We start from the raw sequence: 17,734 nt of genomic DNA on the forward strand, positions 1-17,734 counted from the left end.
AAACTTATTACCCCCACTGTGTTTCCATTTGCATACCCTCATAGACTACATTTACTGCTGTTTTCTCCTAAGCACTTCTGTACATCAGTAACAGCTGTGTGACATCTGATTTTCTTTTCATACAACACTTGGGGCTGAGCTACAGAGCACATGCTAGCTCCACACTCATATGATGTGGGTGGTTGGGCAGGGTCAATACCACACTGTCATGACAGTGACATGCTGAACAGGCAGACAGTCTGATTCTTTACCTTTCACAAGTATAACATTCGCAGAACTCATTATTTTCTCCAAAAAAGCCATCTCCATAGTAACAAGAAATTTCTTCTCCAGGTTCAATATCTCTCAGAGCCTTAACACATGCTGTATCTCGACCAGTTGACACAAACTGAAATAGAAGTAATGTGTTAAGACTCTCACACCCAAGGCAAACAAAGAATCTTGAGGTATTTGGTTTCTTTTATGCTTACCTTACAGTTAGGTCTGCAATCTGAAAAATGTCCAAAAGAGAAAGTCAATTAACTGCTGATAAGATCTGAAACACGAAGTTACAGAATCTGAAAAGGCTTTCCAGACAACTTCACAGTTTAGGTCTCACGTCACACTGGGCATATTTAATAAATCTGAAGATAATGGCCATTCCAAACTCCCCTGAGTACGGCCAGGCCACACTAGCTGTGGGCAGCCAGCCCACACAGTGTAGACGCCTCAGAAGGCAGCTTACCATGATTTATAAATGCAGCAGGACCGAGCCAGAGTTGAGCACAATTTTTCCTTGTGGAATACATGACACTGAAGTCGTTTTCTCCGTGTCTAAGTAGCATGTTCTCCTCAATTTCTGAAAGTTCGGCAATACAACCCACCAGTAATTCTATTTTGTCATTTCGTTTCCTATTTAAAATATGTGATAAAAATTACTAGTAATTATAATAAGGCTTCTTTTAAAAAAAAAATAAGCCTTCCCACTAAATATCAGAACTGAGCAGCGTTGGCTCCACATACTTTGCTGACTGACCTGGAGTCCACCTGAGCATGCTCTTCCTGATTTCTTATCTGCCTTACTCCCACAGAGAATGGAAGCTTGTAACTCTCACCACCCTGCAGAGCCTGAATCAGCATCTCATGGGAGGCAGGGGCTCAACTACTTGCTGTTCTGCATTAAATTTGCAAATGGGTCCCACAGTAGTGGGGTCATGAGGGTCCAGAAAACGTTGTCATCATCCAGTAGGGCACACCACTCACTAAAAGTGTTCTGTAAGCCCAAACTACAAGCTTAAGTTTCCTAGTAGCCACACCAAGGAAGAAGAGGTGAAATTCCTCTTAGTAGTGTATTTTAAGTCCACATATCCCAAATAATACTTCAGCAGGCAATTACTATAGGAACTATGAAAGAGAAAAAGAACACAATGTGAACTCTGGTGAGGATGTATATGGCAGCTCTTCATTGAGACAGACTGTATTTCCAGGACTCCATAAGCTGGTGGCTGCTTTATTGCAAAGTACAGCCCTTGGGCCCTAGGTCATGTGCAACACCAGAGACAGGAGAGCTGATTAGCAGCTCAATGCAAACCTGAGGCACAGTACCTCTGCAGACACCATCCCAGGGACTACTTGGCAATAATGCTCTTTTACACATTCTATTTTTAGGTACCTGAGCCCTGACATTTTTGCTATCAAAATACTAAAGAACCACAGGAGGGACTGCCTAGTTCTCCTGGGATGAAAGGTAAGGAACAGGTTATCAATAGGAAAGAGAGTCACACCTTTGATCTCATCTATGGCTTTTAAGCCTCAAACTAAGATTTGATTTTACTTTTGAGATGGGATCTCACTGTGTGGCTTGGCTAGCTTGGAACTTACTATGCAGACCAAGCTGGCCTTGAACTCACAAAACTCTGTTTGTTTCCTGAGTGCTGGGATTAAAAACAGTCATTACTACTTTTATTTAAGCTGGTATGCATTCATGTTTTAAAGCAGGTTCATGTATTCAAATGTTTTTACCTGTAATACTTAGGACCTGTCCCACTGACCTGGAAGCAGGTCATCAAGCCTTGGCACCCTCCTCCTTCCAGCAGTCCATCACGGAACAGCTATTTAGAACCAACATGCTGTGGCTTAGAGATGGGACCAAGTTACCCAGATTTCTGACTTCACTACCAATAGGTTTGAGCTTGGCACTGCACTGACTCTCAGGGAACTCACTGGCTCACCCTAACCATGGTTTCTTAAGTACTTTAATGACAATTTCAAAACTGCAAACAGAAACACACTGAGTCTTGACTAGTGTAATAATTACCACTCTTTTGTTGCAACTATCTTGGCTCCATTTTGTTCTGAAGAGTATCTATTACAAGGCAGTATTTCAAATCCACTGTCAGTTGCAAACATCCGCAAGTAAATAAAGACCTAAAGCAGGAAAAAAAAATGTGACTATTATTTATTCTGCTAGACTTTCTCAAAATTATAAAAGTATACCAACAACAACAACAATGTAAACTACTGAATAGCAAAGTGAAAACCTTTCCTGTTAGTCTCAGTGTAAATACTCAATGGTTACACAAAGAATTTCACTGCAGATGAACAGCCAGGTCGCCTTCTGTATTACAGATCTAAAGAGACATTTCCTGCTTTGGTGAAACTACCTCGAAGGCCGGGGACTAATCAGGTGGCAGAGCACTTTGTCCAGCTCAACCTCAAGCTCTGTAAGCCACAGCCACCACTGCTCACGAACATTCAGGCTTCAGTTTACGTATAAATCTTTGTTTTTCTGAGACAGAGTCTCACACTGTAGTCTAGCTAGCTAAAACTCATTATGTAGCCCACACTGGCCTCAAACTTGTAGCGATCTTCCAGCTTCAATACCACAGCCAGGTGCAATGTATCTGGACACAGGTCAGCAGCATTAATGCACTTAACTTACATGTTCCTTGAATAATTTCTCCTGCATTTTGTTTTTGTTGAGAAAATAATGCCGTGCCCATTCCCCCGAAGTCAAACATTTGAAAGCTTTCTCTAAGTGTTCATCTTTCTTAAAGCGTTCAATTACTTCCTTTAGCTCTTCTTGCCTTCCTTTTATAGGCCGAAATCTGAAAGAAATCAAAATAGCCAGTTTAGTTATCTATCACAATTCTTTCAACTTTTTTTTTTGTTTGTTTTTCCAGACAGGGTTTCTCGGTGTAGCCCTGGCTGTCCTGGAACTCACTTTGTAGACCAGGCTGGCCTCAAACTCAGAAATCCACCTGCCTCTGCCTCCTGAGTGCTGGGATTAAAGGCGTGCGCCACCACGCCCGGCTTCTTTCAACTTTTTAAACTGATTAATTATATATATATTATATATTTGGCCTGCATGCATATATGTGCACCACATGTGTGCCTGGTGCCCCCTGGAGTCACAAGAGGATGTCAGGTCACCTGAACAGGAGGTACAGACAGTTGTGAGTACTAGAACTGAACCCGGGTCCTCTACAAGAATAGCTAATACTTTTAACCTTTGAGCTATCTCTCTAGGCCATCTATCACAATTCTTGAGCTACTGATTCAACTGAACAGATCTTAAGGAAGCTGGAATCCTACAGACAATGTGGTTATCACAGCAAAGATTTAAAGAAGAAAAACAATAATCTTGACAGTTAAATTGTCAATTATTACAACAATTACTTGAAAAAAAACCTTCCTTTTTTCCTTTTCCTGTGTGTGGTATTCTATGCACGCTGGCATGTGTAGATGAACACGTCTGCATGTGGGGGACAGAGGTTGGTACTAGGCACATTCCTCCATCGAGCTCCACTTTATGTATTCAAATTTGGCTGGTGCAGCATGCCACCTCCACCCTTGAGTGTTGGGGTTACATTCAGGCTGCTATATCTATCTGGCTTTTAAATTTTTTTTAAAATGTTGGTTCTGGGAACCAGAACACCAGTCTTCATACTCATATGACAAATTCTTTATCCACTGAGCCATCTCCCCAGGCCACAGTTTCCTTTTTGTCTTCAAACAGCACTTTAATGCTTTTGTCTGTTATCTCATTAACTGTGAAATGAGAGGACTCAAAAACCTGTTTTGCCTCACATATCCATTAATCACCTACTTTGAGAGGCACAAAATGAATGGCTCAGAATAGAGAAAATCCAAGTAGAGGTAAAAGGGCAAGCGTAGCTGAGCGTGGTGGCGCATGCCTTTCATCCCAGCACTTGGGAGGCAGAGGCAAGCAGATTTCTGAGTTCGAGGCCAGCCTGGTCTACAGAGTGAGTTCCAGGACAGCCAGGACTACACAGAGAAACCCGGTCTTGAAAAACCAAAAAAAAAAAAAAAAAAAGGGGGGGGGGCAAGCGCTTGACATGGACTTAAGGTCAAGTGCAGGGCAATGAGTCCAGAGGTGCATAGGCATAAAATAAAGCTGTAACCAAAATGTCTTTGTGCACAGCAGAAAACCCCTTTAAACATATCTTGACAGTCCAACCACCTAACTGACGTTGGACAATTTCATCCAGAGAACAGAAGAAATGTCAAAATCTTGCTTATTTTATTTTATTTTTTTTTTGAGACAGCATTTCTTTATGTGTCTGTGGCTGTTCTGGAACTTGCTCTATGAACCAGGGTGGCCTGGAACTCAGAGATTCACCTGCCTCTGCCTCTCAAGTGCTGGGATTAAAGGTGTGTACCACTTAAAATGCCAACATCTTAATTCAGAAAATGAGACTATTATATTGGTGAAATTTATTTGGGGTAAAAATTTAAATTTTAGTTGTAAAACCAGCCATATAACTGCAGAATATGTTAAGATGTAGCTGGCATAGCCAGCTTCCAAGTAAGCTCTGTGAGCCCTTTCCTCTGGAGCTATACTTAGCAAAGTCTGAGCTGCTAGGAGAGATATGGGTCTTGATTAAAGAATTTCTTTGTGCCAGGCAGTGGTGATGCACCCTTTAATCCCAGCACTCTGGGAGGCAGAGGCAGGCATATTTTAGAGTGAGTTCCCAGACAGCCAAGGCTACAAAGAAAAACCCTGTCTTTCAAAAAAAAGCAAGCAAACAAAACAAAACAAAAATAATTTCTTTGTATGTCAATTTCATTTGGTTAATTTTCTCAAATAGGGGTTTTCTGGGGTTTTTTTTTGTTTGTTTGTTTTTGTTTTTCAAGACAGGGTTTCTCTGTATAGCCCTGGCTGTCCTGGAACTCACTTTGTAGACCAGGCTGGCCTTGAACTCAGAAATCCGCCTGCCTCTGCCTCCCGAGTGCTGGGATTAAAGGCGTATGCCACCCCGCCCGGCTGGGTTTTCTGATTTAAAAAAAAGAAAAAAAACCAACAGACAACAAACCAACCAAACACACAACAGAAAAAGAAATTAGGGATTTCTGTTCAAATAAAACCCACGGAAAAAGAAAAAAGAAAGAAAAGAAAAAAGCCAGGCAGTGGTGGTGCATGCCTTTAATCCCAGCACTTAGTAACTTAAGTGTGAACTTCTGACAACACTGAGATAAGACCTAGCACAGACTCCAACCAAGCTCAGCCTGCAATAGAACACTCTTCAAAATAAGCTACTGCAATTAACTTTTTTTTTTTTTTTTTTTTTTTGGCAACAGGGTCTCATTTAACCCAGATGAGCTGCTGGCCTTGATCACCCAATGTAGATGAGGATGGCCTTGAACACCAAGTCAACTTTCTTCTACCTCTCAAGTGCACTGTGTGTACAACATACATAGCTTCCAATAACATTTCAGTAAGAATTTAGACTGTAAGATTTCACCAAATTAGTTCTTCAGTTCTCTACGTACAGCTGCATACAAGAGGCTATGTAGTGGTCAATACCAGAGGAGAAAGACAGCATCATTGTTTGGTTTGTTTTTATATTTATTTATTGATTGATTGATTGATTGAGACAAGGGTTCTCATTGTTTGGTTTGTTTATTTATTTATTGATTGATTGATTGATTGATTGAGACAAGAGTTCTCTGTGCCCTGGCTATCCTGGAACTCACTGTTTACACAGTGGGATGGTGGCAGCGGGGATGTAGGTCCTCACAGAATATATGGCTAACCTGCAAGGTCCTCAGCTCCACCCTCAGCATCACGGAAAAAGTTAAACTCACTCAAAAGACACAGAAAAATAAGCTAGATACGACTGAAATGGAGGCAGGTGCACACACAGACTGAGAGTTAGCATGTGTGTGTGTGTGTGTGTGTGTGTAGAGGTCAGAGGACAACTTTTTCCTTCCATCATGTGGATTTCAGGAATCAAATTCAGGCCATCAAGTTTTGCAGCAACTGCCTGCCTATCAAGCCATCTCACTTGACTGATGTAGGCATTTTTAACAGGGTTTGTGTGTCCTTTACTTTCTGAAACATGTTCATTCCAATCTCAGATGTCGTCCAAGTACCCAAGTTTTCACTGTTCACCATGTCAAACTACTTAAAAGCTAAAATCAACATAAAATAACTCTACTTATCCTATTTTCCCTGGGGTGTGCCTCTCCTGAGATGACCTTTGTTTCTCAGTCTCTAACTAGACTGCCTCATAAACAAAGCCACAAAATTACCCTTTGTACACCTCACTTAAAATGTATGCAACTTCCAGAGTGTGGGAACTTACTGTCACAGCTAGCTGCCATAAGAATCACAGACAGTGTAAGGGGGTCCTCTCACATGCCTTTAGTCCCAGTACCCTGGAGGCAGAAGCAGGCCAATCTCTGAGTTTGAGTACAGCCTTCTTTATAGTGAGTTCCAGGACAGCCTGGACTACACAGACAGACCTTGTCTTGAAAGGTAAGAAAAATACAAAAGGCAAAGGAGACAGTACTTCAGTGACCCTTCAGATACATATTAATATTACCCGGCCAATACTGTGGGGGATTAAAATTACGCAATGACACAAAACTGTTAACAAATATTAAGCACAAAAAAAGTCTCTGTGGACCTTAGAAGCAAGGAAATAACTTCCTATTACATTTCCCCCCTCTATTATGTGTTCTTGGCTGATCTGGAGCTCACTATGTGCGCCACCAGGCTAGCCTCAAACTCAGGGATACACCTGCATCTGCCAATTCAGCACGGATCTGAAAAGGATTTGACTTCTGTTTGCCACTTGGGAAGCTGCACTTGAGTTACTTCATCTAGTGGGGGAAGAAGGGCACAGTCTCAGAGGCCAGAGGGCAATTTGTGGAGTTAGCTATGTTCCCTTATCATGTGGTCCCAGGGATTAAACCCAGGCTCACAAGGTTTGGTGGCAAGAACCTCTAGGCTATTCAGCTTTTTTTTTTTTTTTGGTTCTTTTGAGACAGCGTTTCTCTCTGTAGCCCTGGCTGTCCTGTAACTCACTCTGTAGACCAGGCTGGCCTCAAACTCAGAAATTCGCCTGCCTCTGCCTCCCGAGTACTGGGATTAAAGGCATGTGCCACCACACCCGGCGCTATTCAGCTTTTATGCTGTTAATTGATACAGTGTAAGGGATGAATACAAAATTGGACTTTGAAGTTTATGTTAGGAGAGAGCAAGCTGGCCAGGCCAGGAAACAAGAGAAAGGTATCTGGCATCTCCAAATGGATATGCTTATTTTTTCTGATTACAAAATCTGCTGCTTAAACATAGATCTTTCTGTCCCAGACTTTGGTGGCTACTGTACAAAATAAAACATGTAATTTACAATCAGCTATTATTAAAAGGGACAGAATAAACACATATTCACACTCTCACAGGCCTGTTCCCTGTGAGACTTCCCAATATTCTTTGTTGTTGTTGTTTTTTTGAGACAGGGTTTCTCTGTGTAGCCCTTGTCCTGGAACTCACTCTGTAGACCAGGCTGGCCTTGAACTCAGAGATCCGCCTGCTTCTGCCTCTGGAGTGCAGGGATTAAAGGTGTGCGTCACCACACCCAGCTCCCAGCATTCTTGATATTTCACTTTCCTGTCTTCCAAACACAAGAGACCACTGTGGCAACAACAACAATGCAAATTTGTATGAGCTGAACTGCTACTATGCCCTCAATTGGCATGTACCAAAGAGTAACAAGGAGGCTGCAGGAAAAGAGAAAGGAGGAAAGGCGGGAAAGAGGAAGAGCTAGAAAATGTTCAAACAGCTGCAAACCACAGCTGCAAAAGGCTCCTGGGCCAGGCTGGTCTCAAACTCACAAATTCCCTGACTCTGCCTCCAGCAAGACCATACAATTTAAGAGGATTACTAAATGCTTTAGAAGTCCTATTTTGAGGGCTGGAGAGATGGCTCAATAGTTAAGAGCAGTGGATGCTGTTCCAGAGGACCTGGGTTCAAATCCCAGCACCCACAAGGCAGCTCACAACAGTCTGTAACTCCAGTTCCAGGGTGACCTAACAGCCTCAAGGAAACAAACATACAGGCAAAACACAAATTACATGAAATAAATACTTTAAAAACAACTCCTATTTCAATGACATGGTCCCAGGACAGAACCACAGACTTATGCCATTCTTGTTTGAAATGTACACTACCTACCTCACAGGATTGTTGTGAGAAAAACTGTCAGCTTTTGAAATATGTCTTGAGCTCCTCGAAGGAAAGGCGCTATACAAATACAAAACAAACAATAGTAAAGACAAAAAGTACAAAAGTACAGCTGCCATTTGTCATTTCTAGAAATTCACTGCACCACAAATCTTTAAACACTAAATTTAAAATGTTATGAATTCTACAGATAGCAATGTCAGGTTGTTAAAATTTTTTTCTTCCCACAATACAAATTTACCACAATGAATTTACCAAAATTTCTTTATGTATTCTAGTCAAGCATCAAATCTTGAAATGATATAAATGCATATTCAGGAGAGGATAATGCATAAGCAAACACATAGCAGGAAAAAAAACCGTATGCAGCTGTAATGATGGAGGCTAAGACTGTAAGGCAACTTTAGTCTGGAGAAGTAAACAAAGCTTTGAAGGAAAAGTACCCAGACAGTAATTCTTGCTTCATAAATACCACTTTCTTTTGACCTACAACTGCCTTTTTTTGTTGTTTTCATTTTTGTTTTGGAGACAAGGTTTCTCTATGTAGTCTTGGATGACCTGAAATTCAATATGTAGCCAGGCTGGACTCAAACTAAAGAGATCCACTTGCCTCTGCCTCAGCCTCCTGAATGCTGGAATTAAAGGCACGGGCCACCACACTTGCTGCCTGTCTGATAGTCCATCCCATCTTTACACACTTGCTCCACCTCTCCCATTCTTTCCACCCAGACTGTCCTGGAACTCACTTGGTAGCGCCAACTAGCCTTGAACTTGTGTATCCACCTGCTTCTGCTTCCTAAGTGCTGGGATTAAAGGATTAAGCCACTGCCCGGCCACAACTCCCATTGGGCTTGGGGCTGAAAAGGTGGCTCAGTGGTTAAGAGCATTAACTTTTCTCCCAAAGGTCCTGGGTTCAATTCCCAGCACCACAAGATAGCCCACAACTGTCTGTAACTCCTGTTCCAAGGAACCCAACACCCTCACACAGACATACATACAGGCAAAACACCAACGTTCATAAAATAAAAATAAATAAAAGTTATATAAAAATCAGAGGTACTGTCCACAACTCTAATCTCCTGCTATAAAGAAAAATTTAAGTTTCACAACTGCCAAGAAGCAACTTAAAAAATTCTAGCAAATGTAAATTTGTATTTTCTGTTTACTCAGCTCTCATGCTATAGCTCTGCTTCACTGGTGGGTAAATGCTGGGAAACTAAGATCAAAATATTAGCATTTGTGCCAAATGTGGGGCTGTACATCTTTAATATGGCATCCAGGAGACCAAGGCAGAACTATGAATATAAAGTCAACTGTGGCTACACAGAAAGACCCTGCCTCAAAACAAAAACCAACAAATAAAAGTCAAAGCGTAAGCATTCAAACAGAGTTGCCTTTGTAAATTCTCAAATCATACATCTCCTACTGTTTTTAAACACAGTCCTGAAAGCACACGGAAAGATGGAGAGAGAAGGCAAAAGGCGTAAGACAACTGCAGGCCAGTGGTAGAGTCTTGCTTAACAGATGTGAGGCCCTGGTCTATCCCCAGAATGACAGGCATGCAGAGGGAGAAAGACAACGAGATAAGAGATTGTGTACTTCTAAACACAGCTTGCAGGAGCTGCTGAAACCCCTGTCTGGGGCCATGCTATTGGGAACAGACTAGTCCTGCCCACTGCCCCATGCAGGCTCAGCTGAGTGGACTAAATGCTGTGCTGAAAAACACTAATCTAGGTGTTCCGGCTTCTGTGGGAACAGAACAGTTAACTCAGGAGCCCTCCCTGACAAAGGTCACAAGCATCAATAACTTACAACACTGAGATTTCCTCGTGGCTTCCATTCTCTCTTCCTCACTCCAATTCCCTCATGACAGGTGAGCATTTCACTGAACCACGCCCTGAGCCTCTGAGCTTCACTTTGTGACCATGTGCTTTTAAGTGAGCCTCAGGAAACTTGGGTTCAGACTAAACTACTCTAAATACAGATCAGGAGCTTGTTAGAAATGCAGAATCCCAGTTTCCATCCATAGGCTAAGAAACACCAGTCTCCTGGGAAGAAACCACAATGCTTTCTACTACGGAGCCAGTGACAAATATAACCCTTCATTCTCTGGAATAGAGCCTGGGGTTCAGAATAAATATTCTTCCATAAGCAACTAAAACGTTTGTTCTGACTCTAATGGAATAACTTCCTAAAATGTTTCATTTACCTCTGTATCTTAACACGTAAGATATAATCAATATAAGAGAACTTAAGTAACCTACTTATTTAAAAAAAAAACAAACAAACAAACAAAAAAAAAGAGGGTGACTGAAATCCTATCAGGATCATCTTTCAGGAGAACGAGCATCAATCTCATCGAGTGGAAGAAGAGGAACTGGATTAAAGCAGTATAAAAAGATGGTAGGCTGGTACAGGGTACAGTCTTGCTGACAGTCTCAGCTTAATTCCAGTGTGTATAACTTCAGTTCAGTGAATGACTCACAGAGACAGGAATCATGGAATTCCAAAGACACCTTTTTAACTGCCATTCTTTTTAGGTATACAATAAAGCTGGTGAGAAAAACTATGACCTGTTTGACTTCTAGAAAGGGGAAAATCTGGAAGGGGAAAGGGTGTGCAAGGCTTCCTTCCAGTTCCTGTCTTCCCTGACAATCAGAGCTTATTAAACCTTGTATTCCAATTCTTCCTGGATGATCACAGACATAGGGCTACAAGAAGCCTATGTATGATGGAGATGAGAAGGAATGGGCCCAGAGTACATCTTATCTCCAAATCACTAGTGGAACCATTTCTACTAGACCCAAAACCCTTTACCATAGAACCAAAGAGTGGAAGAATTGTAAGATGATCTTAGTATCTTTCCTAAGAGAACAATGGATCTTAAGAGGACTACAGGAGTCAGAGGCCTCAGACCTGAGTCTAAGAACCAGAGCAGGCATGGTGTACATGTTTTCAATCCCAGCACTCAGAAGGTGAGGCTTGCCTTCTCTTTTCTCTCTTACATTCTCTCTCCCCTACACACACACACACACACACACACACACACACACACACACACCCCTTCAAGACTGTCGAAGCAGTTTCTGACTAAGAGAGCATTTAGACTCTAAACAGGTTTCTATCTGCATATGGAATATGCAAGTATTCACTGCTGACTTGTAAAAGTTACACAAGAAGGCAAAAATACCAGTGGCCATTATTTAAAACAGTAAGACCCCATAATGAAGCCATGGGAAAGATCTGACTCCCCCATCCCAGTGCAAGATGGAAAGGTGGACCTCCTTTCCAGATTCTGCCTGCTTCTCTTGCCTCACAGAAAACTGTTCTGTATCAAAGAACGAACGTTATTATCATTTATAATTCAGATTTATCACCTGCTTTAAGTTGGAAATCATGACTAGTTCTATGCAGAGAGAGAGAATCAAAATTACCTAGTATTCATTTTGTGTGTCTGAAAACCTAAATAGGGATCAAGAACCAAACTGGTCGCTAAGTCATCGTTCTCACAGAGCTCCTTGGCGGACATTCCAGAGGATGGCACATAGCGACTCTGTCCTTCAAATCCCGAGTTACCATGACCTGTGAAAAGCAAAAGAGAAATATAACTTGGTGAGACAACTCAATCTCCTTAAAAGTCCCCACTGCATCCAAACTGGCGTCATTAGCTGGCGTGACATCAGTCACTAGTAGTGGTTAGAGATGAATATTCCTTATGCTAGATAGAAAGAAATAAAGCCAGACGCAGTAAACCCAAGCATTAGGAGAACGTAGGCAGCTGACACTATGATCAGGTTGCCTAAGAACAGGGTCCAGGGAGTTGGGAGATTGCTCAGATCTCCATTCCATAAACAGCGAAGACAGCACAGAGCCAGTACAGACAGGGCTAGGGGAGAAGAAAACAATAGGGATGCAGACAGTCATCAAGAAATGTCATAATGTGGATCCCAAGAACCAAAGGGTCTCAAGGAATTAAGTTGGGCTTCCTGCTTTTGGGCAGCCAAATGACCAATATCCTCTTTATGGATAACTGAGGACCAGAAGTTAAAAAAACCACTTGCCTGGGATTAGAGTTATACAGAAGTGGAGAAAGACAGGGGATGAAGAGTAAGAGGTTTATCTCTACTCTATTCTGTCTGAGAGGCTTCTCAACCAGTGAACTGAATGGATAACATAAGGGGCTGGGTTTCACTGAGAAGCAATGGAGAGAAGGCGTGTGCAGAAACAAAAAGCTTCCATCAGTGCTGGTGAAGGCTCATGGGTAATGTTCAGTCTGCTACAAGAATTAGCACATAATTTACAAAGTGCTCATGACAATATTTAAGCTCTCAAAAATCAGTACATGGAGAATGGGAGGGTTAACTTTTTCACCCATTCTTTCACAAAATAAACCAAATGGGTCCTTTCCAAGGAGTAGGTATATAATTTCTGCAATCAAAATATTTGTATATAAGCTTGGGAAAAGTTATCTAAGAGGCTGGAGAGATAGCTCAGCTATTAAGAGCACTGGTTGTTCTTCCAGACCCGGGTTCAATTCCCAGTACCCATATAGTTATAGCTCAGAATGGTCTATAACTTCAGTTCCAATAGATCTGACTGTTTTCTTTGTTTTTTTTTTTTTTTTTTTTCAATTTTGAGACAAAGAGTTTTTATGTGCATCCCTCGCTGTCCTGGAACTCATTCTATTGTCTAGGCTGGCCTTGAACTCAGATCCATCTGCCTCTACCTCCAACTCCTGTCATTAAAGGCATGCACCACCTGGCATGAGATCTGACTTCAGGCATGTATACAAACATATATGCAGGCAAAACATTAATACAAATAAAAAATTAAAACAATAGCAACAAAAAACTATCTATGTAAACTGTTGGCTGAATCAAACCTGGTACCTCATGCATGCAAGGCGAGCACTGAGTGGTACATATCCTTAACCTGGTACCTCATGCATGCAAGGCGAGCACTGAGCGGTACATATCCTTAACCTGGTACCTCATGCATGCAAGGCGAGCACTGAGCGGTACATATCCTTAACCCTAACCTGCGACATTTTCTAAGTTGTGTTAAAATATAAACTAAGTCAGATGAAACAGACAAGTTAATGGTTAACAGATTCACAGAATTTTTCTCCCATCACCACACATGTGGACCCAAAAGAAGCCTTACTGTCCCCACCAAATGCTCAGACTGAGGCAACCCCTAACCTACTATGTCTCTTTTCAACTTGCCTGTTCTGAAAACTTTACATGTGGGAATGATAATATTTATGATCCTTTGTGACTCGTTCCTTCTAATTGGCACACTATGTAGCAGTATTTTTGTCCTTATGGTTAAAAAATATTCTACTTTAGCTAGCAGACACACCTGAGCAGCTTCCGTTTGGGGGCTATTATGGATAATGCTGCTATAAACCTCTGCAAAAATATCGTGTATCCACAAAATCTCCCTAGTGGGGTTCTCATCTTTATCAGACTGGGAGATTCCAAACCTCCCACTTCTTGCTAACAGCCTGTCATCCTGATTCTAGCTTCTGGATGACAATGAAGTGGTATCTTGGAGTTTTGATTTGCATTTTGTGTTAATTAAATATGCTACTGGTTACTTGTGTATCTCTGGAGCAATATGTCTACTCAGATCCTTAATCTATTCTGAATTTGGGTTCTGTCTTTTACTTTGGCTTTCAAGAGATCTTTGTATGCTGTGGAGAGGGCCCTTTGTAGACATGGTTACAACATTTCCCCCACTCCATTCTATCGTTTTTTAAATTTTTGGTGATTTCCTTTAACACATGGTTTGTGATTTTGATTTGGTTTTTTCTTGTTCCTTGTGGTTTTTTAATGTCCTATTTAAAAAGCGCATGGCCTCATGTAAGTCAGGAAAATGCAGCCTCTGTTTGCTTCTGGGACTTTGAATGTGTCACACACATGGTGTGCTAGGTTCACTTCATTCTGGATACAGAGACCTAATTCTCCTTCATTGTATTTGTCCTGGTACTCTTAAAATCAAATCAAAACAAAACAAAACAGAAAAAAGGAAACAGGGCTGGGGACGCAGCTGAATGGGGAAGCACTCATCTAGAAGCCATGAGCTTCAGTCCAAGCAAACCCTCCTATCCTTGTTGACAGATCTACACTGTGTGATTTATTCATATTTATTCATATTCTATTTAAACATATTCCAGGACCACAGATATGCTGGATCATCCTTGTGCTGACTACCACAGCAGTGAAGAAAATTTTGAAGTAGAGGAAACAGGGTTTCCTAACTTAACTCCCCACAACTCCAAACACTGGTTGCTATTCTGGGATCCTTGGACTCCTGTATTTAGGACTTGTCATTTTTCAAATATGCCAGTTGGGATTGTGAAAGGATCACCTGGAGAGAATTGCCATAGGTTGTTTAATCAAGGAAAAGCAACATGCTCTTTCATCTATTAGGCCTTCAACTTTTTATTATTTATTTATTTATTTATTTATTTATAGACAGGGTTTCTCTGTGTAGCCCTGGCAACTTTTTATTATTTATTTATTTATTTATTTATTTATTTATTTATAGACAGGGTTTCTCTGTGTAGCCCTGGCTGTCCTGGAACTCACTTTGTAGACCAAGTTGGCCTCGAACTCAGAAATCGCCTGCCTCTGCCTCTGTGCTGGGATTAAAGGCCCTGTTTGCCTTCAATTTTTTAAAAGACTTGCTTATTTTACATATGAATGCTCTACCTGCATGTTCACCTACATGTCAAAAGAGGGCATCAGATCCCATTACAGATGGTTGTAAGCCAACATGTGGTTGCTGTAAATCAAATTTAGGACCCCCGAAAGAGCTCTCTCCAACCCAGGTCTTCAATTTTTTTTCAATAGCGTTTTTTAGAAACATATTAATACCTGGTAGATTATTGCTACTGTTTTTGGATGGCACTGTAAATGAGATACTCCTCTTTGTTGTGCTTGAGGCTGAACATGGAGCCTCCTACACCCTAGCTGAATCACTTATCACCAGGCTACATCTTCAGATTTTTGGTTTTTTTGAGCAAAGTTCTCTTCATGCACTCTTGGCTGGTTCTGAACTCTTAGTAATCCTTCTATCTCAGCCTTTAGAATGCTGGGATTAATAAATGAAACTTTCTTTTAAAAGATTTATTTATATATTTATTTTATGTATGAGTGCTCTATCTGTATGTACATTTTTTTTTTTTTAGATTTATTTATTTATTATATGTAAGTACACTGTAGCTGTCTTCAGACACTCCAGAAGAGGGTGCCAGATCTCGTTACGGATGGTTGTGAGCCACCATGTGGTTGCTGGGATTTGAACTCTGGACCTTCGGAAGAGCAGTCGGGTGCTCTTACCCACTGAGCCATCTCACCAGCCCCAATAAATTTTTGTAGGTTTTTGTTTTTGTTTGGTCTGTTTTTGGTTTTGGTTTTGGTTTTTCGAGACAGGGTTTCTCTGTATAGCCCTGGCTGTCCTGGAACTCACTTTGTAGACCAGGCTGGCCTTGAACTCAGGAATCTGCCTGCCTTTGCCTCCCAAGTGCTGGGATTAAAGGCATGTGCCACCACCGCCCAGCTGTATGTACATCTTCATGCCCAAAGAGGGCATCAGATCCCATTACAGATGGTTGTGAGCCACCATGTGGTTGCTGGGAATTGAACTCAGGACCTCTGGATGAGCCATCTCTCCGGCCCCTCAAATTGCACATTCACATAGACAGGCAGACAGACAGATACAGACACACAGACACACACACTCTGTCTTCAGTGCTAGGGAAAAAACATCCACAAGGCCCTGAAAATGGGATTCTAGGAGAATGGTCTCCATCCTTAGAATGATATGCTAGTATTCTGTGAAGAACAGTTTTGTTCATATTCAGATGTAGTGTCCCTCTGACTTTTCTTGTGATGTCTAGTTTTGGTATCAGGGTAAGAAAATAAGTTACAAATATTCGGAAGACTTTCTCAAGCACTGGTATCAATTCTTGAAGCATCTCAGAGAATATACAATGCAGTCCTCTGGGCCTGGGGCTTTCTTTGTGGTGGGCCCTGCTGATTTTAAATGACTACTACAAGTTTATTTAGGTTTATTTCTCCCAGGTTGCCCTTGAACTCACAGGGCTCTTCATTCTTCTGTCCTCCAAGTGCTGGGATTAAGGTATATGCCACCCTGTTCAACTTGGTTTCCTTTGGATTTCTTCTTTGAATCAACAGTCATTCATGAGTGTGTACTAGTAAAATTTGTATTGATTCTAATATTTACTCTATGGTAGACGCTCATATGACTTTAATCCATTTAAGTTTGCTTAGATTTGTTACATGGCCTGGCATATGATGTGTCCTGGAGAAAGTTCCATGCATATTTGAGAATAATAGGTATTATTATTGGTGAATGGAATGTTCTACTGATACCTGACTGGTTTAGTTGATTTAGAGGGCTTTAAAAATCTACCGGTTCCTGTCCACCTCTGGCCTGCTGTTGCACCACTACTGAAAGTGGATTGCTGTAGTGCCTGACTTCTTGCTGCACTGCCTACTTTCTCTCCAGTGCTGTCAGCATTTAGTTTTGTGTGTTCTGGGCCCTGGTTTTAAGTTGGGCTGACCACCTTTGATACAGAGCACTTTATGTGACCCTTCTCTGTCACTGGCTCTCTCTGCACCATTCAATCTGCCCAACAACATTCAGCAAGATGTTGTCTCCTCCACATTCTGTATCTCCCACAATTTAACTTAAACTAAAACCTTAGCCGGGCTTGGTGGTGCACGCCTTTCATCCCAGCACTTGGGAGGCAGAGGCAGGTAGATTTCTGAGTTCGAGGCCAGCCTGGTCTACAAAGTGAGTTCCAGGACAGCCAGGGCTATACAGAGAAACCCTGTCTCAAAAAACCAAAAAAAAAAACAAAAAAAAATTACTTAAACTAAAACCTTTTACATTGTGCAAGAAGCAGCCAGTATTTTAAAAGCTTCAGAAATGTCTGGTTTTCTGACCACAGCAACACCACTAAGAGCGCATAGTTTAACCCATGTTGACAGCAGCCATGAACAGGGTCCATGCAGAGAAAAGCTAGTTAGTCTTGGGCTCCCCCACTTTCTTAATTCCAAGGAGGAATTATGCCCAACTTTCTACAAGACACTGATCTGAGCTCATCTGGAAAGAATAAAGGTACCTGAACCCAATAAACAGCATCTACCTAAAGCTAAAGAGAGCATGAGGCAGACTCAACACATCTATGGAACTTCCACAGTGGCTGACTAACGTAAGGAAAAACAGAGA

The 17,734-nt window shown here is 41.5% G+C and overlaps 1 protein-coding gene across 2 annotated transcripts in view; it reads right to left on the reverse strand.

Annotated features, from left to right (window-relative positions):
* Nucleotides 1-17,734, reverse strand: part of Kmt5b (lysine methyltransferase 5B) — a 50,234-nt gene that overhangs the window by 13,082 nt on the left and 19,418 nt on the right. For both annotated transcript variants that reach the window (XM_021151711.3, XM_029472517.2), the window contains 7 exons: nucleotides 11,905-12,052; nucleotides 8,462-8,530; nucleotides 2,921-3,086; nucleotides 2,297-2,406; nucleotides 725-891; nucleotides 471-490; nucleotides 252-388 (listed from right to left, as the gene is read on the reverse strand). In XM_021151711.3, the coding sequence (XP_021007370.1) occupies nucleotides 252-388; nucleotides 471-490; nucleotides 725-891; nucleotides 2,297-2,406; nucleotides 2,921-3,086; nucleotides 8,462-8,530; nucleotides 11,905-12,052 (817 nt within the window). The remainder of the gene's footprint in view (nucleotides 1-251; nucleotides 389-470; nucleotides 491-724; nucleotides 892-2,296; nucleotides 2,407-2,920; nucleotides 3,087-8,461; nucleotides 8,531-11,904; nucleotides 12,053-17,734) is intronic.

The sequence above is a fragment of the Mus caroli genome, unplaced genomic scaffold (genome assembly GCF_978045245.1).
Source record: "Mus caroli unplaced genomic scaffold, Mus_caroli_1 scaffold_20, whole genome shotgun sequence".
NCBI classification, from domain to species: Eukaryota; Metazoa; Chordata; class Mammalia; order Rodentia; family Muridae; genus Mus; species Mus caroli.